Below are 26,621 nucleotides of genomic sequence, written 5' to 3' on the forward strand. Positions count from 1 at the left end.
CATTTAGAGATACTGAGGGCTTCCTGCCTTTTGGAATTTGTCTATGCACATGAATTTAATGAAAAGTTACCGATGAAAAATGCAAGAATTAAAAGTCTTGTTTGAATGAGTGTTTCTGTAAAATCAGACTGTTTATATCATGATTAACATACCTTTATTAGTTCAGTGTTTTGAGTGTCATATAGCAAGGCATGATTGTTATTTTCTCTTATTAGCCATGCTAGCATTCTCCCACTCACTCTTTGATCTAAACATTTTTTTTTAAGTCCCTGGTGAGTGAGCAATAGACTCCATATCACAAGGAAAGCTTCCTAGCCTGGTCCTCAGTTGCACTTGAAAATTTTGTTGATTTGAAATAGTTTGAATTGTACTGAGCTAAAATATACCTTTCCTGGTTTGCTAGGAAATAAAATAATAACCTGCCTCAGAGTGTTGAGAAATTAACTGTATGGCAACTTCAGCATGTGTATTTTTTAAGTATATATGAAAGCTAGAGCTAGATACAAAAATCTCTTCATTAAAGGAGACCTAGTACTCTAATGAAAAAGGCAGACAGTAAGAAGTGTTGGTGAGGATGTAGGGATATTGGAACCCTGTAGATTGCTGGTGGGAATGTACAGCCACTATGGGAAACTATTTGTTGGTTCCTCAAAAAGTTACACAGAATTACCATGTGACGCAGCAATTCGACTCCTAGGTATCTACCCAAGAAAAATGAAAACATTACTTTCCACAAAAAACTCATACATGAATATTCATAGCAGCATTATTCACAGTGGCCCAAAAGCAGAAATAACCCAAATGTCCTTCAACAGATAAATGGAAAACAAAAATGTGATATATCTATAGGACTGAATATTATTGTGCAGTTAAAAGGATGATGTGCTTTTACAAAACGTATTAAGGTGATACTAGTGGTAAAGAACCCGCCTGCCAATTCAGGAGACATAAGAGACAAGGGTTTGATCCCTGGGTTGCGAAGATCCTCTGGAGGAGGGCATGGCAATCCACTCTAATATTCTTGCCTGGAGAATCCCATGGACAGAGGAGCCTGGCGGGCTACAGTCAATGGGATTGCAAAGAGTAAGACACGACTGAGCGACTAACACATACCAATACATGCTGCAAAATGGATAAAACCTCAAAAACATTATCCCAAGTGAAAGAAGCCAGACACAAATGGTCACATCGTGTGTGATTCCACTTATATAAAATGTCCAGAACAGGCAAATCCATAGAGATAGAAAATAGATTAGTGCTTGCCAAGAGCTGGGGGGACTGACTCCTAACGGGTAAAGCGTTTTTTTGTGGTGTGATGAAATATTTTAAAATTGGATGGGGTAATGATTGTACAATTCTGAATATACTAAAAATCATTGAATTGTGTACATTGAAAGGGTGAATTTAATGGTATGTGAATTGTATGTCAATAAAGCTGTTTCATAGGAAAAACATTAGCAACTATATTACTATAATTATTTGAAATTATAAAAGTGTATTTAAATTACATTTCTCCCAGGGGCTGGGAGGAGGGAAGAATGGGGAGTTAGTGTTTGTTGGGTACCTTGTTTCAACTGGGCAAAATGAAAAAAGTTCTGGAGATGGATAGATGGATGGTGGTGGTGGTTGTACAAGTGAATGTATTTAAGCCCAGAGAAATAAACACTTAAAAGTGGTTAAAACGGTAATTTTTATGTTTTGTATATTTCACCACAATAAACTCTAGAACCCTAAAAGCAGTATTTTATGTTATTCTAATGTATAAGGCTTTTTACCCTTTCTTTTTCTTTTTCCTTTCAAAAGTAAAACTGAAAGTGTGAAAGTTTGGGTTTTTATGCATGGGATTCTTCTGTTTTTACAACTCCTCTCCTGGGTGGGGTTGGGGGGGGGCTGTTATACACACATCATATATGTCTTTATGTTGGCTTTGGATAAGAACTTGAAAATATTTCTTAAAAGTTTATTTGCCAGTTGGAAAATAAAAGAAGCCAACGATAGGAAATTTATGTTGTTAAATTATGAAATTGTGAAATGCTATTCTCAGAGTATGAATTATCACAGATTTCCTGATTTTCTTGGTTAATCTTGGCTCCTTGAATGGGGAAAACATGTATGCTCTCTGTGTAACATCTCTTTCTATAAGCATTTTCCTCTGTATGGCAGGATAGAACGAGCACCACAATGTATCGAAAATACTTAACAAACATAGGGGTATATTTGTACAATACAGTGAGTGAGTTTCTGAATGCAAAGGAAGGAATGGAAAAAAGAAAATCCAGCAATGAGGAAGTTACTGAAAAATGAGTTAAATTATTTCCAAAGGTCATGGAACTTTGTTATGACCCAAGCAGTTTGTAGGCTCTAAGTTTGTAACCTCTAAGGATTAATCTGTGAAAACATTTTCTAAGCCTGGCTCTGCTATACAGGACATTTGAAGATCGACAGCGCAAATGCCATTAATATAGGAGGCAATCAGAGGTGTGCTTGTTTTCTTGACGAGGAAGTGGTTTCTTTTAAAAGTACAGGAACACACAGCCTGTGTGTGTGTGTCTTTGTCTTTTCTGTCTATTCTACTGTTGCAGGAAGAATTATGATCTTCCAACATTTTTGTCCTTTACAGTGAGGTTTTTCTAGAATTTGGCACTGTGGTGCACTACCCTTGATTACAGGATTGAATCAGAGTTGATGTACTCAGAAATCCATTGATGTGATTAATGGTCTCCTAATCATAATTTTATCTCCTAAGATTAGCCCTATTTTCTGAAGTTTCACAGTTTTTGAGTAGAATCTTGAATTCTTCTTTAGAGGGGGCCTGAAATCTTTGTACTTTTAGTCTATAATTTGCATGATAATTTTCGTTTTCTCTGATTTCCTTTGCTTGAAGAAAATAACATTTTTACCTTTTTTTCAACTTTTTATATGTTGTTCTATGGTAACTGTCCAATGTAGTGTGAACCTTTTTAACAACATGAAATATATATATATATATATATATTTTTTTTCCCCCCCTCTACCAGTGCTAGATACAGAATTCTTCCCCTAAGTTTCCACTGCTTTGGTTTTTATTCTCCTCAAAAATCAAATAAAATATTGTCAAATTCTACAAGTAACAAGAAAGTATACAAGGAAATGACTATATAGGAAATGTAATTGATCATTCACTTTTTACAACTGAATCAGTCACAGGATTAGCTAGTAAACATAATCTGCTGAATGAACAAAAATAACTTCTAAAACCTTTGGAGTGCTTGAATGCATTTGGAGATTTTGGCACCTTTCTCACCTTACTGATTTTTTAAGAAATTCTTACCTTTTTCAAATGACTGTCTGCATTTGAAACTAGGAACTCATATCTTGTGACTGTTTTAATATTCACTTTGTTTTCAACAGTGCCCTTAAAGATAGCCGTTTTCCCCCAATGACAAGGGATGAGCTGCCACGGCTGTTCTGCTCAGTGTCTCTGCTCACTAACTTCGAAGACGTCTGTGATTATTTGGACTGGGAGGTAAGACAATAGAGAATTTTTAAAGAAAAAGGAAGGTAACTCCTGAGTAATTGTTTAAAAATTAGGCCCAAGATAACTCTTTTGTAATGGAGATGGAGATAACATGGATAAATAAACCTCACAGCTGATCAATGAAATGTGAGTGAAGGAGTTTTTCTTTTTTTTTTTTTAAAGCAAAGTACCTTACGTTGTTTAAATACCCCAAACTAAATTTGCTCTTCATTTTTATCCTATTAACTTCACTACAGCACCTCATAAAAGCTGTTAACAAGTAGTAAGCAGGATTGATTAGAATTTATTTCTTCTCTCTGGTATGACTGCCACCAGTTTTAGGTAGTCAGAGGATGTATCACAGTAACAAGCAGCAAAAGGGTTAGGATAATATACCAGTTGGGGAAATCAGCTCATGGATAATAATGGGGTGTTGGTTAACTACAGGTAAATCATGCTAATTCATTCTTGGCTACCTTAATCTATGTACTTGCACACACTAACAAGCAAGAGTATATCTAGGGTATCTCTGTGCATTACAATTATCATAGTAGCCTATATTGATTATCTTTTTGTTCTTCTTTAGTATGTGGGGTTGAGTTGTTAAGAAACTTCAGATTCTCACCATGATTTGTTTTGGTGGTTGGGTGGTGTTAGTTGAGTGCATATCTATGAAATTTTACACGTGAACATACCCATGTTACCTGACTGCTTACTGTATTCTGGGCATGTGCCTCATGCATGTAAGTGCTGAGATTTGGTCCCTGCCATAAACATCTTATAGTCTAATAGCAGAGAAAAGAATTATACACAAGTACAAAGAAATTAAGTGGCATAAGAATGAAGCAGTGGGAATTCAGTGATACACAGAGCATTCATGTGCACACAGATACTCATAAATGATTTGACTGTATCATCATGATATAACATGTTTAATTCTACTGCCTTGTTAGAATGACTATCCCCCATGGTAACTGAGATATTTTTCTCTGTGGACAGGCTGCTTTCTTGACAGTTAATTTTATTTTTGGCTTCCCCCTCACTCCTTGTGATACCCTGGACAATTTACTCCACTGTGTTTCAGTTTTCCACATACAGAAAAAAAGACATTTATAAAGTTCTTAATCTTCATCGAAAAAAATCTCCATGATATAAATATTGTTGTTATGCGAGAGCTATTTTAAAAATTCTTCAGAGTAGGATGAAACAGTTCCTTTCTGGGGTTTGTGGTAGGGTTTTCTTTGAGCATTATTAGAATATGAAACCATCTTAAGATTTTTTTGTAAAGGAAAAAGTAAAATTTGTTGATAGTGTTGATCCTGGCAAAGTTGGAATGTGAAAACCTTTTATAGAATTAAAATATTCCAGTTGATCCTTTTCTATAAGTTTTATTGTTCCTATTTGAATTTTTCTTATAGAGATATCTACCGGTATTATAGAAATACCTCAGTACCTTATTTTTAAGTGATCCCAAATCATATTCCTTACTTATTAACAAATATTACAGTTTGGTTCATTCTTATTGTTTTAAGAGTACTGCTTCCTCTTCTCTAGCTAGACTTATATTTCTGCTTTCTGAATCACAGGGTGCTATGTGTGTATTGGTAGGGATGGGAGTGATAATAGCAGAAAAAACCTGAGATCTAGGGGGTGATTGGGCTACAAAAACATTCCTAACTTTACTTGCAGCCACTGAGTTGGAAGTATAGTTCAGAAAGGGTGCAGAAGTGTGCACGTGTGACATGTACATGAATGTTTATTGCATAAATGTGTGTGCATATGTTCTAGGGGAAGGAAAAATGGGAGAAGCCAACAGTTGCTAAATATGTATGGGTAAGCACACCATCATCTTCTTTAGCCCACATCGAGTAGTGTCTACAACTAAAATGAACCTAGATATTATTGGGCTTGTATGTTCATGAGATATATTATCTTTCTGTTGGGAGGGTGAGAGGTGAAGCAGTTAAGAATTGGTACTGTGTACTCTCTTAGGGTGTATTCATCCTCTCTGATTACCATCTGCCAGTTTGAATTTCTAGAAGATTCTATATGCTTCTACTTGGCATTATATATTTAATACAGCCCTTAAAGTTTAAATATTGATGTCTATTTAGTGATGCTTTTCTGTTAAAGAAGCAACAAAACATATATTTTTGTACTTTAATATATAAGCATTTGAAAGTGACTTAAGTACTGTTGGAATAGCTATGCTAAGAGGAAAAGACTGTCATTTGTCAGTTACTTCATCATAGTTTAAAGTATTCAGCATCAGAGAAATTTGTTCCCAAAGAATAAAGATGAACATTACATTTTTAAAAAGAATGTGATTTGGCTTTTAAAAAAATGTACCATAATCAGTATTACAAGGATTATCCTTAACAATTCTGAAAAAGGCATTGTTACTTTAAACACAGAATGCCAAAGTAGAATTAAAGAAATTTTTTAAAAAGCATATGTCAATAACCTTCCTCTGCTAGGTATATACTCCAAAGAAATGAAAACAGATGTTGAAACAAAAACTTGTACATGAATGTTCATAGCAGCACTATTCACAATAGCCAAAAGGTGGAACACAAATGTCTCTCAACAGATGACTGGATAAAATGCATTGTAGCCATAGAATTGAATATTATTCACCCATAAAACAAATGAAGGACTGATACATGCTGCAACAGGAATGGGCCTTGGAGACATTATGCTAAGTGAAAAGAGCCAGGCACAAAGGCCACATCCTGTATGATTCTGTTTATAAGAAATATCCAGAAGGGGCAAATCCAGGAAGATAGACAGCAGATAGTGGTTGCCAGGGGTTTGGGGGGAGGGTATGAATGGGGAATGACTACCTAATGGGTACAAGGTTTTCACTGGAGGTGATGAAAAACTTCTGAAACTGGATAGATTGTTGTATAACATTATAAATGTACTTAATGCCACCTATTTTGTACACTTTCAAGTGGATAAAATGGTAAATTTTATGTGTATTTTATCATATAAAAAGGTACATATGCACATGCATATATATGTATATATTTTAAACTACTGTCCACAATAATATAGTAATTCTAAAAAGAATAAAACTTTTAAAATTCAAAAAATGTAAAGAAAGAGCTGCAAGCCATTTGGAATTATACCATTCTGAGATAACTGTTAATATTTTGGAATTCTTTCTCTTAATTCTTTTTGTATCTTTGTATCAATAAATCTACATATTTGTTTATGCAACTGAGATTATATTAAATTTACAGTCACTATTAAAAAGATTATAGGGAGTTTGTTTATGGTTTATCTTTGTATATATGTTAATTATTTTTTGTGGAGTTCCTTTATGAGGAGTCAGTCTATATTAGGAAGGTATACATTTCACTTTGAGGAATTTCACACTGTCAAATAAGTATTAGCTTTTCTTCTAGGAATGAAATATCCTATTCACCATAAGTATCTAATTTTAACCTGTAATACAAAGTACTATGTATGTTTATACCAGAGGGGGAAACAGGAGATGATTACAGAAATTCAGTGGAGAATTTTTAAGTCAGGGATCGATCTGTAATGAGTATGTTTTATATAAGCATAAGTCTCAAACATAGGGCTTTTCTGGTGGAAGTACGGTTTGAGAGTTGACCCCCGCTGGTGAAGCATGTTACTGCAGTAGAATTCCTAATTAAAAGGACAAAAATGCCCAGATCAAAGTAGGAAGAGGGCAAAGTCTAGAAGTCCCCAGGGATAGAGTTAGGTAACTTCAACAACAAGAAAGACATACCTATGGTCATGAGGATGAGGGACGTGACCAGCGGTAATAGACACCTAATTTTCAAATGATCAGGAACAAGTAAACTGCCACAGGGCTGGCAGTCACTCTCTTCTTCAGCCAAGGTCTTTAACTCAGCCTATTTGGGATCTCTCTTTTGGTAACATGTCTCTAATTTTATGAGACATTTAGTAGGAAAATAGGACTTACATCAGACTTTTAGAGGCTAGAATGCTTCTATCTGATAATGTGAAGAATGCATGATAAGTGGTTTCACAAGTGGATGTAACTAATTTTCTAGTCACACATTTGAATTCACATTTCAAATAAACATTTGCCTGTTGAACTGACAAAATGATCAGTAATGCTTCTATCTGTTATATTTCCTCAAAATAGTAATTATACACTTAAAATGAAAGTGTCTACAGGTAGCCTTTCAAGGAATCTGCATAGTCATTAAAAACAACAAAACCAGCCACCAAAGGCTTGAAAGACAAATTGGAATAGTGTTCCCTCCCTTCTGAGAATTGCTGATCACTGCCCACATCATGATCTACTTACTGCCCTGATAAGTATGAGAAGAGTGAGGAGTGATTGATCTGGGCGGGGGTGGGGGTGCGTGGGTGGGTAATAATTAACTGGTAAGTTGAAATACCTACCTGCAAGGGTAACATGGTTGTTAAATGAGGAAAATTATATCTCTAGGGAGATATCTGAAGTGATCTGCCTTGTGTTTGAACACAAAAACTTATCATCATTATTCTGTATTCTTCAATTGACAACACTCTTAGAGTTCTGAGTGGCAGGATGGCTGACAGACATGGCACTTTAGAAAGGGGAAAAAAAAAGAGCTCATGCAGCCTGTTGGAGTCCTCTGAAATGATAGGGAGCCTAGAACTTGTGTAGTTACACTGTTTGGGAGCCATGTTTCCTTTTAAAGATCTGGAAGAAGATAAAACCAGTGGCATCATACTCCCCAGAGTTTGACTCAAGGGGTGATTCTAGGTGAGTCATCTACTAGCTGCTCATTTTCAGGACTATATAAATGAATAAGCCTTTTGTTTGTAGAAGAACTGGTGTAGCAAGTATGCTACCAGTGATCCTGTGGGGAACTGATGTAGCAATTTGCTGACAGACATCAAAATATTTTATAAATTGTAGTCAGGCATCTTTTATCTCTGCTTTAGAGACAAGATCATTTTGAAGGCATGAGGAAGACATGTTTTCTGTATTCTGAAGTAGACCCATATATCATATTTCAATAGATTACTGATACTGTCACAAACCATAAGGCACTTTTTGCTATATGCAGCTTCCTGAATCACTGACATCTCACCTGTGTATACAGTTGTCACTTGTGGTCCTAAGGCAGACTGCTTACATGGAATCAACCCGTCCTGGGTGGGCCTGGCCCGCATGATTCTTCCGTGGTACCAAAAATCTGTCCCCACACTATAAAGGTGGACCTCAAGTCCCTCCTAGTCTTACTCTGTCCCCAAAGTGCCCAAGTTTGTTGAACTCTTAGTACCCAGAGAACTGTACTTCACTTTAAAAAGCAAGCTCCAAAGCACACCTCTTAAATGATCTCAACTCCATTTCTGACGTGTTCAGTTGCAGTTAGTAATAGGGAACTTTTGTAGCAGCCTTCATGAGAGTAAACAGATGAGATGAATAAATCAGCTACCATCATTATCTCGCATATATATTTTTTAGAAGTTCATGTTCTTTTTTTCACCCTGTCTCCCCACTTAAAGGTTTTACATTTTTCTGGCTCCTATTAATGTTCCACTGAAAACAGTGTTTCCATTCATACGCAGATGATTAGCATGACTCACGAAGTCACCAAGTGAAATAACTTCTCGTGGTATATGTTCTGTCAACCCCAGACCTTTGCTTATTTTTCCCAACTATGACAGACACTGTGTTTTGTTTCTCTTCTAACCTAAGATTTCTGCCTTAAAAAAAAAATACATAGGCTTCATCTATCTAAGAAAATGTTTTTCACAGTATTTTCTCAGGCACCTTGAGGTGGTTGTGTAAGATGTCACTATCATTAGGATAATTTAGTCTCCATCCTGATGCTCTGCTTTGAATGTTTTTTCAAGTGCTGTAGAACATTGGGAAAGGAATGCTTCACACTTCCTGGCCATCTAGAAAGAATTTGCTGTGAGTCAACAATTCAACGTATCAGAAGCCTAGTGAGGAAGCAAGCCGAACAAAGTAAAGTAACCTCTAGAAGGTGATTTAATGCATAAAATTTTCTATTAGCTATTGATACTGTTAGTGAGATGGGCTGCTGTAGTCTATTGTCAGGCCTCCTCCATTTGCTTCCAGCTTCCCTCCCAGGGCATAGTTTGGTGCAGGGAATTTTTTCCTGCTTCTTCCCTCAAATCCACAAACTCTTCCAGCCCTTTTCTTGTAGTAGTTCCCATTCAACTACTCTTTCCTGTACAGGTTGCCTCTGTGTGTGTATCCCTAGCATCTGATAAAAAGAGAGTGCTGAATTGTGGAAGTGAGGGGACTTGGGTTCTCTTCCCAACTGCCACTACCCACCTTGCTACCCTTTTTGGACCTCCATTTCCTCACCAGGAAGTTGGAAGAGTTGGACTAGATAATTCCTAAGGTCTCTCTGGATGCTGACAGAGTGTGACGCTGTGACACCGGTTTTAAAAATGGCTTATTTTGTTTTACATCCAGGGAATGAATGAATGCTAGCCATTGAGAAGTCATAAAAGGTCCCTAACTTTTAAAATGGCCATTGCCAACTTAAAGTAGGCAACAAAGGTAAAGATTGTCCATTTTCTAAAATTTTGCATTCTAAATTTCTTTTTCACAAAAGAATTCTCTTTAGGAAGAAGAATACTCAATTCTAAAGCATAAATGCTTCTACTTTATTATTGCATCATACTCTAAATCAACATTATTGGTATAAATCTAAATTAAGCAAATATATACATATATATATATATATTCACTTTACAAATAGATATTTTCGTTTGCAGAAGGACACCCTATAGGGTTTCTTTACTGTCTTCCTCATGACTTTAAGATTAATTTATTTACATAAGTTCAAGCCATATGTAACTTTTTAGGAACAAATCTCTTTTGTAGAAACTGAGTAAAACCATACTGAGTCAGGTACTCAGTGTATGTACAGTTCTAATGTGTATAAGATTGTTCTCAGTTTCTTACCAGGGAAACAACATTTTTATATTGAGGTACATTTTCAAGAGGTGTTTTTCCCCTCAGCCTTTGAAAAGCAAACTAAAGCAGATCTCTAGATTTTTAAAAAAAATTTATAACTTTAGTTTCCTTGTCTGTAAATTCACTCCCTTCCTCATCCCCTTTTAAAAAATGGTAGGAATGCATTTTTCCAACTTTTGACGAAAAGCAGACTTTTTATTTAAAGGTCACCTGTGTTGCCTGAGCTTTCCTTGGAAAGCTTCAGGATGTTCAATTTTTAAGGAATGCTCATTATAATTAATCATTACAGAGAATGGGCTTTTTCCCCCTTAATTGCACTCTGAGCTGTCACTTGTTCCCTGCAAAACCTTAGAATAAGAACAGTTTCTTTCATTGCAAATGATGTATAAACATGTTTGGCTTTTCAAAGCACCTCTTCATTAACTATGCTTTATTTAAAATTTAACTAATTATTTAAAAGTTCATGGAGATGATTATTAGCTAGTCCAGGTATTTTCCAGGCAAGAGTTCTGGAGTGGGTTGCCATTTCCTTTTTCAGGGGATCTTCCTGACCCATAGATCAAACCCAGGTCTCCTGCATTGCAGGCAGATGCTTTACCCTCTGAGCCACCAGTGAAGCCCCAGGTATTTTAGAGCTATGCATTTGCTATGTGTTTGCCATTAGTTAAAATAAATGTTATCAGATTGTTGTTCAGTGGCCTTTGTGAAATAAATTGGCAGCTTTATGTTCCTGATAGACAAGATGTCTCAGTCTCCTACATGAATCAAAATTGGCAGTAATTGGTCTTTTGGTAAGCTCTGTAAAAGCCAAGAATTGGTCCATGGAGACTGAACTAATTTCTAAGCTGCTGCTGCTAAGTCGCTTCAGTCGTGTCCGACTCTGTGCAACCCCATAGTCAGCAGCCCACCAGGCTCCCCCGTCCCTGGGATTCTCCAGGCAAGAACACTGGAGTGGGTTGCCATTTCCTTCTCCAATGCATAAAAGTGAAAGTGAAGTCGCTCAGTTGTGTCCGACTCTTCGCGACCCCATGGACTGCAACCTACCAGGCTCCTCCGTCCATGGGATTTTCCAGGCAAGAGTAGTGGAGTGGGGTGCCATCACCTTCTCCGAATTTCTAAGCTAAAGATGTCTAATTTGCAGAGATTTTAGAAAAGAACAATACATATGTATTTTGATCAAGGAGACATTTGCAGGTGTTTTTACAAAATAACAACAGGGTGGGGGAAACCATCTCAGCTGAGGTGGAGGGTGCAGTAGAGTTTTTAAGGTAGAATGTACTAAAAGGTTACTTGTGCCTAAGTGAAGGCTTTGCAATCAATTACCTTTTTTGTTTACTTTTGTAATATTTTTTACAAAGACAACTAAGGGAACTGGTCAGATAATGGATAAAAACAGCCTAATAGTTCTTGGTGACATTTCAGTTGGTTCAAGAGAAGGTTAGTTTTTAAGTCTCATGAAGGCAAGAGCTGCCCCTAGATAGTAGGAGGATTACACATCATCTTTAGTTTCTCCTGTATAATTTTCAAAAGGGATGATTTTTGTAATACGCATGTACTATTCTTATAAATTTTTAAAAATCCATGTTTATAATTTTTAAAGTTCACAGAAGTAAAAGTTACTGAGAAGAAAAACCCTGAACTGCAGCAACACTATTTTTAAAATTTATTATTTGGCCAGATTCTGAAGTGTTCGTTGTTAACCATTAAGTGTTAACTATCAATCAGATGGGCGTCTTCAAAGCTTCAGACTTAACTTCTGAAATTGATGGGTAGAGTAAAGTGATATGGAATCACAACTTTGGGAATTTGATGGGCAGGTTTGGACAATATGTAGTTGACTTTTTTTTGTAGTCAACATTATCAGGATTGGGGGAAATGATTCATTAGGATCAGTACAAATTGTCATCAGCCCTTATGATGAAAATGCTAATTTTTCTTGCCCAAATAAGAATTATTCTTGGTGGACAACCAAGTTTGGTGAATTTGCCTCTTTTATGTAGAATTTGCTTTCACTGGGGAGAGTAAGAGTCAGTGTGAAGAAGGCTGAGCTGGGAATGAGGCAAAAGGTGTACTGTCAGGCTGTGAGTTGAATGAGTTGAAGGTGCTGCGTTGTGGATTTTGTGCTTTCAGGCAAAATATCACTTGTGGCTTTATCCTAAAAATAGCAGAAACACCAGACTCTGGGTCAGACCTGTAGTTTGTTTGTTTGTTTGTTTGTTTCTGTCCGTGGTGCCATGGGTTGTTTTGTGAGAGAGCCTATGAGAGAGCCTCATGTGTGTCTCCTATGATGCTAGCCTCTAAAGCTTAGAGGGTATGCCAAACATCCTGAGCTCCTCTCTTTAGGAACATAGTCCTTTCATTCAGTTCAGTGGAACTGGCACACTGAGCCTGGCAGGTCAGTCATGTGAATGACCAGCGACTGGCTGCTTTGTTAACTGCAGAGACTATTTTGCCAAATGATATCAGCAATGAAGCTGTGTCAGACAACCTCTGATTCTTTGACCTCCCAATATTTTTTATTTTATTCAAGGTGAACCCCCTGAAAATCAGTGGAATGAAGCTATGGCCATACCATTCATTACAGGGAGAACCCAACATTTGGTTCTGAAAATGGAGAAGAGTGGGACTAACAGGGACATTTGCTAAGACAGGATGAACCTGAGGAAGTAAATTGGTTTTGTTGGCCAGGATGTGATCAGGGGCAGATTTAGCTTTAAGGGTCAGGATGTGTAGGTAATTGTAGACCCAAATGGTCCAAGGCTTGCATGGAGCCTACACCACTTAGCCAGATCACATTTTATACTCACTGATGCTTTTAGCCAGATGACTCTTTGTCCTGTTTCAGCATATCCGGATTGTTGGCTCACTGATTAGGCTCACAAGTAAAAGCAAGACCCTTTTGTAGTGCTGCTAGTGGATTATAGGGTATTTTAGACATTGACTATGCAATTGTACAGGGCATAATATGGACCGTGTATTATAATGAGGAGGGGAGAGGGCACTTTTTTTTTTTTAATGCTCCTGTGTTGAGAGTCACTGCATTAGGGGGTAATAGTTTTAAATGAAGCCACATTTCTAACAAGGGGTGAGATAACGAGGATAAATGAAATCTGCAGTCTAGAAGCTTCATTTTAGCCATTATTTATAATCTCTTCTCCTACCAAACCATTTTACTATGTAGCAAAATTGATTAATTTACACGTATCTCTTTTCCCTGTGCCCACATGCTCTCTGATAGAGGAATGAACAAATAGAGAAATATACAAGAGAGGAAAGAGGATGAGGCCGAGGCCAGGGGGAGTTGGGGATGCATAATCCCCACACTGAATAATCAACTCCAGAATAATCAAGACATATTTTAGGGTCCTAACATTCATCTTGATATTTAATCATTCTGGGCCATATTGAAAACAAAAGATTGTATAATAGCATTAATAAAAATCACTTGCTGTAGAAAGGTTCAGAATAAATATAGCTTTCTTTTTAACATGAAATAGGAATCTGTTGAACTGCTCTTCATGTTCTATCACAGCACACACAGATACAGCTCTGTTTAATTCCATATCCTCTTATCTATAAGTCCTACATTTAATTTACTACCATTCCAGTTGATTTATAGCTTTGCTTAGTAAAAGTACAGCCTTGATTAAAAGGATATTATCACAGCTGATGGACCTTGAAAGCATTTGTCTCCCCAGACCTTCTAATAGTTTTGAAAATGACCTGAAGACTCCAATAAGGCTAGATTTTGCGTGTCTCCAGTTTTTGCTCACCTGGCTGTACTTTTAGGCGGTGGTGGTTAAGGGTGTTGAGTGACATAGTTTTCCCATGTGCTAACTCCCTATATATCCTAAGAAATGGAAAGTTACTGTGATAGTGTTTTCAAGCAAGTTTGCTTCAAGGACTCCAAGACCCCTAAGTCAGTTGCCCTCTTATCTAGCTGATCACTGCAGCTAGAGCCTTTGTCTCCTGGGATGCTGCTGGCCCAAAGGATTCTCCAGTCTGTTGAAGGGAGGAAGTATTCAATTATTGTACATGAGGGTTACATTTTGGAGTTACAGCTGTGACAGATGCCTCCCTCCAACAATGCAGAATTAGTTTTGGGACTTAATTTGCAAGGCTATAGTGATTTTCCCAGGTTAGCCAGATTTGGTCATTCTCCACAGCAGGCCGTTTTCCACTCTCCTGTTTTGATTGTGCAGTGTGACTATTTGGTGGTGTCTGTGGTTCTGGGAGCAAGGAAAATGCTGTTGCTCAACAGGTGAAAAAAGGCTATTATACTTTGATTCTGTTCAGAACATTATTAGCATTCTCCTGATTCTACTAGTCAGAAAAAAAAAAAAAGAGTCACTCTGGCTTTGGCTTTATATCTCTGTGGTATATAGTTTTGACATATGAAATAAGTTATTTCTCACAAAGGTATCACTTGAAAATCACCATACCTACAGTTCAATTTACAAGGGCTTTCGATTGTTCACAGAGAAGGCAATGGCACCCCACTCCAGTACTCTTGCCTGGAAAATCCCATGGATGGAGGAGCCTGGTGGGCTGCAGTCCATGGGTCACAAAGAGTCGGACATGACTGAGCCACTTCACTTTCACTTTCATGCATTGGAGAAGGAAATGGCAACCCACTCCAGTGTTCTTGCCTGGAGAATCTCAGGGACGGGGGAGTCTGGTGGGCTGCCGTCTATGGGGTTGCACAGAGTCAGACACGACTGAAGTGACAGGATTCGAGTGTTCAGAATCATAGGAACACAAAAAAAGAGTTAAAAATTGTAAATGTGGTACTGATTCAAAATGGGAAAATTTTGATATTTTTTTATATTTAATTTGATGGTGGGGCCTCCTCGAAATACAAAAGTAAATCAGTTTTATTCATGAATAATTTTTATTTTGGTCAACATGCCCTTCCAGTTTGGTCTTACCGTCTTCATATCTATATATCTATATATAATGTTTATTAAGATATCATTCACGTACCATACAATTGGTCTTACCTCTTTTCATTTTTAAATTACTAGGTTTCAAAATCTCTGTAATTTTTTTTGAAAAGCACAGAATGTACTCTATGAAGAAAAGATTTATGTGTAAATCACCTCCAATTTGCCTGAATCGTTTTTGTTTTTCAATACTTAGCCACAGTTTGTCGGCTCTAGACTGATTATTAAAGGTTATCTGGTTAACCCAGAATAAAAATCACTTGGGGAGTTATTCTTTTTACAAACTGTACCTATGAACCGCTTGAAATTCTGATAAACTTTGCAGCCCCCAGCCCCACCCGAGACCAATTAAACAGTACTGATTGAATCTAACATTCTCATTTCACAGACAGGGAAACACTCTGCCTCTCACAGTTTTGATGAGACACCTTAATAAACACCAAAATTCTTTTCAATTTTAACATGACGGGTTTTTGATAAATTGAATTGAAGATGCAGAATTCACCTCAGTGAATGATAGCAGCATAAATTATTTATACCGTATGTTTTTAAAAACAAATTATGAAGGATCTGATATTGTTGAAGGAAAAAATTTCAAAGTCACTGATCAGAAAGTCAGTATACAGAAACTGTTTCAAATTTGTCATTGTCTCAATATTTTGTCAGGCACTGGGGAGATTAGTAGATGTCCTTTATCCTGGAAATGCCTGATAGCTAAGCTCTCAAATGTCTTTTCAGCTGTCCATGGTCATTTCCCACAGGGGATGGGAGGCGTTATTGTGTTAGTTTTTAAACAGCTGCCTTGATTGCATTTTCAGCAGAAGGATATTCATAAGAATACTGATATTAGATAGAAAAAATAGCCACAGAGGTAGGCTTTAATAAAAAACATAAACTTCTCAGAAGATCTGACAGGCTCTAATGGATGGATGTGTGAAGACCTGGGGAAAAAAACAAAATGGCTTTTCCAGAGGACTTCTTATTCCTGAAAAACTGAGAAATTTCAGGCTAAGTGCAGAAGAAGCAAAAGGCCTTTACATCCATACAGATGAATGGATGTAACCAGCTGTTCTGCAAAGAAGCCTCTTTGGTAAAAATGTTTACCTGGTCTTAACATCTTCCCTCCTGGACAACCTTAAATTCCACCTAGGAACCCTTGATCTATAGCAGCCATACGTTTGGGAAAGCAGAATGGAGTTTGTTATACTTTGAAATGTCATTATCAATGTATATAAAGAATATAAGAACTTTGTATGGTCTTTAGCTCTATGTACTATTCTATGTGACATATGACCAGAAAGGACAGATTCCTTTTGATTGAATGCTAATAGAACAAAAAGTATATAATGTTCTTAAAACAGTAGCAAGAAATTGCCCTTTGCTTAAGAGACTACCTTTTTTTAGGGCATCATCAAAAGTTTGTCTGTTTCACATAATAAAGTTATAGTGGTCTCTGGGTTAGTATATAAGAAACTGTGTGAAAATGCCCTGGCTCAAGGTAATTTGAAATTTTACTGCTCTTAGATGTGGCAACAGTGTTGTAGATAGACAGGGTTTGCTACAGGCACACTTCAAGCCATAATACATTTTTTTCAGACATAATGGGTGACGATGCAGGATCTGGTTGTTAGATTTTTCTGTCTTATCTGTGTTTGTTTATCTACATCTAATCAAGGTTTCAAAGAGACTAGACAGTTTGGGAAGGGAGTCAGCTACCCCACAAGTTCTGGAACTCAGTCTGAAATGGTGTTTGCCCCTGAAAGCAGGATGGTTGTTTGCTGTCTCTCTGAAGTCGGTTCCCTTGGTCTAGTTTCTTATTGGCATGAGCTACAATTTGGGGGTGGGGGCAGGATGCTTGCCATTGATTGTCTTGTTCTACACACAGCCCCAGAGTGGTGGTCCCAGTTCCAAAGAAAATGGCATACATAATCTGGTGCATGTTGGGCACGTGTAACTCAACATTTTCAGTCTCCTTGGCCATGATACTGGCCTTCAATCTCCAAAGTCAGTGTTTTGGAAAGAGAAGAGATATGCCTTTCCAAAAAGCAAGGGGAAAGGAAAAAAAACTGCATTCTCTGAAAGTTAAATTATAACTTTTTCTTTTTTTCCTATGAAGAATACTGTACTAATAAAACTGCCCATTTCTTTCAGGTGGGTGTACATGGCATTAGAATAGAATTCATCAATGAAAAAGGATCAAAACGCACCGCCACCTATCTACCGGAGGTTGCAAAGGAGCAAGGTCATTGCTGTACTTTATTTTATACCATCTGGTGAAGAATTTGAACAAATAAACAAAGTAAAATGTGCTATCTGACCTTGCAGTTATATCTGATAATTGATCACTGTCAGATTATAAGAAGTGATTCTTCTATCACTGCCACTGCAATGTCTGTCTGAAATGGGTGAATTACACAGAAGTTGAATCTCTGTACTAAAGTTTGACAGCAAAAACATAAAAAAATAAACTTTCAAAAAAGGAAAGATTTGTAAAAGTTTGGGCTTTTAGGCAATGGTTTGCTGTAAATTTGATGTGCCACTTTCCCATATTCCACTGTGCTATAGCCTTATGGCATAATAAACAAGTCTTTTGTTTGATGGTCAGCCACACACTTAATTGTCATTATCAAATGTTTCCTTAGGTGGTTGCCATTACTCATTCTGCTACTATTAAGACTGTTAAGTTTCCCGTGAAGATTAGGAGCATTGAGAATCAATGAACTATTATAGTGTTTTATTTGTTCCTCATCAACAAATGTTTTTTGACTTTACATACATAGCACAAAGCTTTAGGAACTACCAGTGTAACCCAAAATACATTTCACTCTAGTATCTTGTCCTTTCTAGCCACTACTAAATTATAATTTCATGTTAGTTGAAATGAATATCTCTTCTTTATCTCATGGAGCTTTTCTTCTCATCAGAAAGCACGGGTAATTTGTTTTCACCCTATCTGTTTAATATAAATGTGATATAGAACTGAAAAACTTAATAGTAAACCCCCAAATGAGTTATTAGTCTTTAAAGCAGCTCTCTGAATATTTATTGGGGTTACTTTTGAAATTTTCTAAGTTCTGTAGTTCTGCTGACTCTGTAGAGCGTACATGAGCTTGAGGGCCTGGGGTATGAATGTACATCCTGTGTCAGAACCCACAAAAATGCCTTTGAATGCTGCACACAGATACACATGATTGACTCCAGAAAATACCATTAGAAATGGCAATTACCATGAGTTGGTGTGGGAATCCTATGTCCTACTGAGTTGGCTCAATGACTCTTTTCCCTCCCTTTTAAAGATGTCACCGTTAGAGGAGAGTACAGTGTTTATGGTTTGTTGCTGAGACACCCGTGAGAAGTTACTGCTGGCCTCTTAGGCTCTGTGTCTTGGAACGTGGTTGAGATAAAGAAGCCGGTGTTGTGAGCCAGCAGGGATAGCTAAAATTGAAGGTGTGCCATGGTATACCTGCTTCTGTACAGGGTGAAATCTTAGCCCTTCTGTGTGCCTGTTTTTAGGACCAAAGGGGTTGATAGCAGTTGGTGACAGTGATAGCTGACCTCTAAAAAGTCATTTTGTATTTAACCAAAGGTGCTTATTACATATGCTTGACTGGTATTTTATCTGGTCTACTCTCCACAGGATGGGACCACATTCAGACCATAGACTCCTTACTAAGAAAAGGAGGATACAAAGCTCCAATTACGAATGAATTCAGGAAAACCATAAAACTGACCAGGTACAGAAAGCACTGTCTAGTGCAGGGCTGACTGATATATTTTGATGTGCATACCTGTAACCTTGTGTAATCTTTTCTCTAACTATACTTGCTGCTTTTTTCTGAAACAGAGTGAAATGAATGGCAGGGCCATTCTGAGGGTGGATACAATGGAACCCTGCTCAACAGTAAAGCCTCTATGCTGTATGAGCCCATCCTTCCCATCTTAGCTCTGTGTGATTAGTCTGGCTTTGTTAAAGCAAGCCTTCTGAGCCTTTAGACTACGTTATTGAAGAAAGTTACCTGAGTTTTTTGGTCAGCATTTGACATGCCTTAGCAGGACCGCAGGATCCTGATAAGCAGCCCTCAAATTTGAATTTCACTTTAGAATCTTGGCAGTGACAGAAAGCTAGCTGAAAAAAACACAATTAAGCTAGACTCACAGATGCTGAATGAATTTCTGCAAGGGCTCATAGGTGTACTGACTTAAGGAAAGTATCAAACATTTTAGGAAAATGGGTTGCTGTTTCCATTTCTTTTAATTCTCTAAAACCACACTGAATGCCTATAGTCTAAAAATGAGCTATTCTCAGCTCTGAGGAGTTACAGTCTAGGAGAATAGAAGGGCATGTGCAAAAATAATTATTAATAGAAGGCAAAATATGATGGATGGTATGAGATCATAGAGTAGGGAAAGAGGAATTCCAAGAGGGGGTTGTGAATAACAGAAAATTTCAAAGAGGAAGTAGATTGGAGGCTGAGTATAAGAATTCTACTCATTGAAGAATGAGTAGAATATTTGACAGGTGGGGAGAGTCGGGGAGGAAAGGGGTTAACTTAAAGAGAACTTTCTGAGGGGCGTCCCAAGTGGTGCAGTGGTAAAGCATTCACCTGCCAATGCGGGAGATGTATTATATGCAGGTTCGATCCCTGGGTTGGGAAGATCCCCTGGAGGAGGAAATGGCAACCTACTCTAGTGTTCTTGCACGGATAGTCCCCTGGACAGAGGAGCCTGGCAGGGTACAGTCCATGGGGTTGCAGAGTCAAGACACAACTGAAGGAGCTGAGCATCAGTGTACATAGAGAAGGAGGTCACCAGGGAGAATATGGCCCAGAAGGCAGAGAGAAAGAAGTTTAAATTCGACTGTAGGCAATAGTAGCCACTGACGGGTTTTGAACAGATGGATTTGAAATGTAAAATTAGAATTGGAAACAGGAAAATTAGGAGACATTTCTATTATCTAAGAATATGTGGCAGCAATCTAAAGAAGGTGAAATGGGAGCCTTAAGAGCTGTGGCCATGGGATGGCATGAAAGGAAGGAAAAGAAAATATTGTGGAAAAAAAACAAAAGGATTTAGTCATCATTCAGGAGTAGGGAAGAAGAGCAAGTCAAGGCTTTTATCTAAATAAAAGGGACCAAGGCAGTCCCTTTGACCAAGACATGGACCACATTGAGGAGTTCCATTTATGCACTGATCCTGGATTTTAAGTGCTTCCTGGGATAACTGTATAGAAATGTCCAGTAGGTCACTGAAAATGTACATGTGTAGAGCTCATGGCTAGAGGTGGTGATTTGGGATCATCTGCAAAGACAACATACTTGAAGCTGTGAGGCAAAGGTTCACTGAACTGGGACAGAGCATAGGGACAAAGGAACTGAAGGGAGAAATGTAGGAACCTCTTACAAGGCACAAGGGTAGGATGAGTGATCAGAGAGATAAGGAGCAGTCCAAGAGGTAAGGGGAGCACCAGGGGAGTCTGAAGTTACAGAACGCAAGGCGCAGAGAGCTTCCAAAAGGGAGTGGTGAGAAGTATCCTAATGGAGAGGTAGAAAACACATGACTCTTCTGAGAAGTGTGGCAATGAAAAGAAAAAGGAAAAAAAAAGATGGGGAAAGAGGATTGAGATACCACAATCAAGACATGTTTTGTGTTGCTGCTGTTTTCCCTTAATGGCAAAACCTGAGACCTGTGGACAGAAGGAAAAGAATGGTAAAAGAAAACCGATGGAGGATCCCAGAAGAAAAAGTAGTCAAGTGAATGGAAATGTATACATGACAGTAATAGACTGGCTTTCCTCTGTTCTTTCCTGTTAGCAAACTGGAGCCGAGAGGGCAATACAATTTCTAGAACAGTTTAAACGAGGAGTGAAAGTGTTCATTGCTCAGTCGTGTCTGACTCTTTGCGACCCCATGGCCTATAGCCTACCGGGCTCCTCTGTCCATGGGATTTCCCAGGCAAGAATACTAGAGTGGGTTGCCATTTCCTTCTCCAGGGGATCTTCTCAACCAAGGGATTGAATCCAGGTCTCCTGCGTTGCAAGCAGATTCTTTACCATCTGAGCCTCCAAGGAAGCCCTAAACAAGGAGTAGTAGAATGCAGAGTCCTGGACTCAGACTCTGGATTCCTGGGTGGTTCTCACCTTTGCTATGCATTAGCTGTGTGGGCAAGTCACTTCTCTCCAGGTCTCTGTTTCCTGATATAGAAGAATTATCTCTAAGGATCCCTTGGCTCTGACATTCACACATTACCTGTTTCATGATGTTAACTTTGTCTCTTCCCTGACTTTCTTTCAGGTACCGTAGTGAAAAGATGACCTTGAGCTATGCTGAATACCTTGCTCATCGCCAGCATCATCATTTCCAAAATGGCATTGGGCATCCCCTTCCACCATACAACCATTATTCCTGACACTGAGCCGCACAACCAGTCACTGGGCCTCTCTGCAGACCTCTTCCCAGGAGACCCTACCCCTTCTTGGTCTAGCTATCTGTTTTACTGTACCATTTTATGATGATAGTTTCCGTTGCCATGGTGAAGCTTCGACATTGTCAACTAAGATCATCATGGTAACGGGTAGGAAAGTGGCATTTATTAAGAAGATCCTCCTGTTTTATTATTTTAGATCATTTTTTTTTGCAGCATATATGAATTTTGGAGTTTTCTTTCCTTATAATGTTATATAGAATTTTGCTTTGCTATTTCAGTCAGGTTTGTCTTTCTGTCCTTCTTGCCTTCCTTCCTGTCTTCTTTCTTTCTTTCTTCTCTTTCTTCCTTCTTTTGACTGTGGATGGAAGAAATTGTGCAGTTTTTAAGGATTTTATTTAGATTTTTCCTCTGTTTTCCTTAGTAAGATAGATAACTTTTGATAGCCATGTTTGGGAGTAATTCATATCAGATTCAGGTATTTGTATACTTTTGAATTTGTCTAAAATTCATTTTACTATAAGAGCTTAGTATATGGGTCTTTACTGCTTAAGTATGTTTTTCCCATGGTTAAAATATATGAACTTTCATTCTAGTGTAGAATATTCGAAGGTCCATGATAGGACTTGTCACACAGAGTGAGAAATCATTTATGCCTATTGTTCTAGTTATCATAGGAAAAACTGCCTCATCACTTTATAGAACCAACTTACAAGCGGAAACACTGTTTTAAGAAAGTGCAAGCTACCTTTGAAATATGCTACAGAAATCATTTTGAAAGGCAGCATATATCAGGAAGAGAGCAGATACAGAATTTAGTGCCTTTGAGAAGAATATAATGAAGTGGAATTAAGAAGGGTTAGAAAAAAGGCAATTTAGAGAAATATTCTTATAAAATTTTATTGTTTGTATATGTGAAACAACAGATTAGACAAATTGCTTACTCTTGAGTATTTTTTTAAGCTGAAAAAAATTATTTTGAGCAAATAACCAAAAAGAGACACATTTCTATTATATATTAATTTAAATTTGTTAGCTTTAGGTTTCAATAAGTCATGATTGGCCAGAGACAATTTTAGCTACCATTTAAATAAATGGTAATGATAATCTAGTGAAACAAAAGTTCATACATGTCGTGATTTTAGACATGTTTATCATGGGGACAATACTGGAGTTTTAGAAATACTATAAAATCGCTTGAATCTCTTTCTGCACTACATACTTTTGATAGAAACACATTTACTATATTGAGAAGATGTTATGTTACCCCTGCATAAATGGAGTTGGCATTTAGGTATGATATAGTTGCTAGAGCCCAGCGCATTTGCACGCTAGTTTTCCCATGATGTATACACAGAGAACTTCCTCGTGTCAATGGGAGGTCTGTATGTATACCCCCAGGAAGAATGACAGATGACTCTGGAGAAAGATTATCTTCATATTTTGGTAGTTCAGTTCAGTTCAGTCGCTCAGTCGTGTCTGACTCTTTGCGACCCCATGAATATATATAAATATATGTGTGTGTGTAAACATTTTTTTTCAAACAGGAAACAAAGATTTCAAGTGATGAATATAAGTATGGTGCAGAACATATAGTCGAAAACTACACGATGTCACTGAATATCAAGATGGCATAGCTTATACATGTAGTTGCTGTGACAAGTAACAGACTGCTAGTTCAGAATTTGAAAACCCTTTTCTAGTTTGTGAGGTGAATTGGCTGAATTTCTTCTGCTGGCCCTTGCAGCAAAGCCAACTGCTTTTGTTTTTGATGAGAGTTCTCAGAAGTTTTTTGGTATTCCTTCATCCACAGCATCCGTTGTTGAAATAACCATTTTCAGTTGTGATGCCTTAACTAAGAAGCCAGTTGTTAGCCTGAAATGGAACCTCGGTAGCCAGTTCCATTGAACCTAGAGATTAGTTAGAGAAAGCTAGCTGTTGGCCTTTAGAAAGGGATTTTGAGTCCTTTCATTTCTACTTGGGAGCATTTTGGAGCAGATTAGTCTTTCAGTATAAAAACAAGTGGCTACCTGATGGAAATTTTTTCTTGCCCTTATAGGGAAACTGAGCACAAGCTGAATGATATTGTCTGCTGCAAAAAAAAAAAAAAAAAGTAAATAAAACAAGCAAACTGAAGAGAGACAGAATAGACCAATATTGATCCATCTTATCCATCATCTCATCAGTTCAACAGGCTCCTCATCCTGGGTGAGCTCATGGTTAGAAGTTTTTTTTTTTAAAGAAAAGATCTATTACATGCATATGTGAGTGTGTATACAATATATACATATGTGTGTATTAATGTATTTAACGGTGCTAATCAATCTTGAGCAGGTCACGTGACTGGTCATGCGGACTCTAAAATCATATCAGATTTTTTAAAATTCTTGATATATGCAGATGTTATACAGATTTTCTTACCAGTGTAATAATGTTATACTGAAGAAATAACCATCCTGCAGGCTTCAGAGGACGAGGTCAGCAATATTTCCCACCGTGGCTTGGGGGAAAAGGATAGTTTTGTCTCCTTTTGTATTCAAATTAATGCACAGTGCATTTTTTGTGTCTAAGTAGCTGTTGACTAAATGATTTTGTAGTGTAAAAGGTGTTATACAAACTTGTAATGGTGTGCTTCAAACAAATGCTAGACCCTTTCACCTTTGTCGTATATTACAAAGCTGTTAAATATGTGGTTTGAATTAACTTTGAACATGTTGAAATATGTAGCATGTGTTTTTAACTCAGACGAAGATTCTAATTGCACAGGTTGTGTTCTAGCCAGTTGTGGTTTATTTGTTCAGAAACACAAATGTGAATTGCACTCTTATCACCAGAATATTGTATAAGTTCAGTGATCTCTAAACAGCTCAGAAGTAATACTTGAACTTCATTTGAGTAGCACAAAGTTTACATAGCCCCCCTTTTAAATGTTAATTAGTTCAATTTATGTTTTGTGTTTTTCAAATGCAACTGGGTATTTTTTTTCCTCTTGGAAAATAGTACGTATTTTACTTTGGTATGTAGCAAAAGGCTTCCATTTCTGGAAGGGTTCTCTTGTTGTTAAACAAGGTCAGCCAGGTACCAGATTCTAAAAGAACAATTGCCCCTCCCCCTTCTCCCCTTAAGTGGCCTTCTGACTGTAGGAGAATGTGCTACTGCCCTGCCCGTCTCCCCTATCATGAGAGGCCGGTGTGATTGATGGAGGAAGTGCAAGGCTTGCTCTTTACCCACCCCACCCCCCAGGCGCTCTTAAAGCAGTTATAAGATTTTCAGTCCACTGCATACAACCCCAATGCCCAGCACACCGGAAGTTTGTATACTGGCCTCTTTTCATGTCTTCAAATGTGCAGGAAATTAAAAAACTGTCACCTGGAATAGGTCCCATCTCTTCTGTGTGTTAGATCAAACCAAAGAAGCCCCCAGCCATGCCCAAATGCTGCTCCAAAAGCCTGCCTTCCAGTCCTTACAAAAACCTTGCAGGATTAAATGTGTTAACTTTTTTATTTTTGTACAGTTTCTAAGTGATTTTTGCTAGTGATGTTAAATTGAATTAAGTTTATTTGAGGGGTGTGAGCACCTCCTCCACTGAAATAAACTGGTGACTTTCCTTTTATTTTTTAAGAGCGGAAGCCCATTGTGTGCCTCTCGATTTAAGGGTTTCTGATTACATTATTCTTAAGACCAGCATTGATCCTTTATATACAAAGATATGTTTTCCTTGTTTTTTATTACTGTTTCAGAAGAAAATAAACCTTTTATTTTGCTCTGGACCCAGTAACTGCGCTGGTACATAGACGCACTGAGAAAACAAACTTTTGTAACCACCTCTGACTGTTTTTGTATATGAAAGTTGATTACTTTTGAAATATTTGGATCTAGTTTCTAAGTTATTTTAGTGTTTTATATGTTCCCCAAAATTACTTTGAATCAGTCACCAGCATAATGAGTTCTTGGTGATGCAGTGGTGAGACTTGTAATGAGCAAAGCTACCTGGAGTAGCTCTCTCGTCCTCCCTTTCTTAGTACCCTATTTTTTGATTACAGTAAGACATCACCAATTATGTGTAACCCCTTCAAGTATAACTAGATCCTCCTTCCTTCCACATTTAATTGCTTAATAGTTTGAAGAAACTATTGGAAATGGGCATTTTATATGACATGTATGGCTTTAAAATATTATAAATGAAGAAAAAGAAAAATGAGAAGGTTTATGTGGGTCTGTAAGGTATGGCTGTGGAAAGATATTGTAGTAGTTTTGACACTATTGTTATTACCTTTAAAATCATTTACCCAATAAAATGTTAAAACTGAATTACCATTTGTGGTTTCTTTCTTTAAGCTGCCTCACCAGAGGATTTGGGCCTCGTGGGTACTCCTTAACTAAAAGCTAACAGTTGAAGCTGCTGAAATAATGTGTGTAGGCTCAGTCGCTTGCTCAGTCGTATCCAACTGTTTGTGACCCCATGGGCTGTAACCACCAGGCTCCTCTGTCCATAGAGTTTTCCAGGCAAGAATACTGGAGTAGGTTGCCATTTCCTCCTCCAGGGATCTGCCCAACTCAGGGATTGAATCTGTGTCTCTTGCGTCTCCTGCATTGGCAGGCAGATTCTTTACCACTGCTCCACCTGGGAAATAATATACTTAGGAATGGACACAGATTTCTTTCCAAACTGGCACTTGGGATACCTCATCTCCTTACAGCTGTTCCCTACCATATGAGTTACCTATGTCATTCTTGTGCCCAGCCCTAAATCCTGGCCTACTGATATTCAGTTCAGTTCAGTCACTCAGTCGTCCAACTCTGCGACCCC

At 37.8% G+C, this 26,621-nt stretch overlaps 1 protein-coding gene across 1 annotated transcript in view; it reads left to right on the plus strand.

The window, feature by feature from the left end:
- The window catches only part of AMMECR1 (Alport syndrome, mental retardation, midface hypoplasia and elliptocytosis chromosomal region gene 1), a 60,904-nt gene extending 34,782 nt beyond the window's left edge, over window positions 1-26,122 (plus strand). Inside the window, exons 3-6 of the mRNA XM_013976205.2 lie at window positions 3,391-3,505; window positions 17,543-17,633; window positions 19,029-19,125; window positions 21,682-26,122. Coding sequence (XP_013831659.1) covers window positions 3,391-3,505; window positions 17,543-17,633; window positions 19,029-19,125; window positions 21,682-21,796 — 418 coding nt within the window. The 3' untranslated portion in view covers window positions 21,797-26,122. The remainder of the gene's footprint in view (window positions 1-3,390; window positions 3,506-17,542; window positions 17,634-19,028; window positions 19,126-21,681) is intronic.
- Window positions 26,123-26,621: the final 499 nt, after the last annotated feature.

This window comes from Capra hircus, unplaced genomic scaffold, assembly GCF_001704415.2.
Source record: "Capra hircus breed San Clemente unplaced genomic scaffold, ASM170441v1, whole genome shotgun sequence".
NCBI lineage: Eukaryota > Metazoa > Chordata > Mammalia > Artiodactyla > Bovidae > Capra > Capra hircus.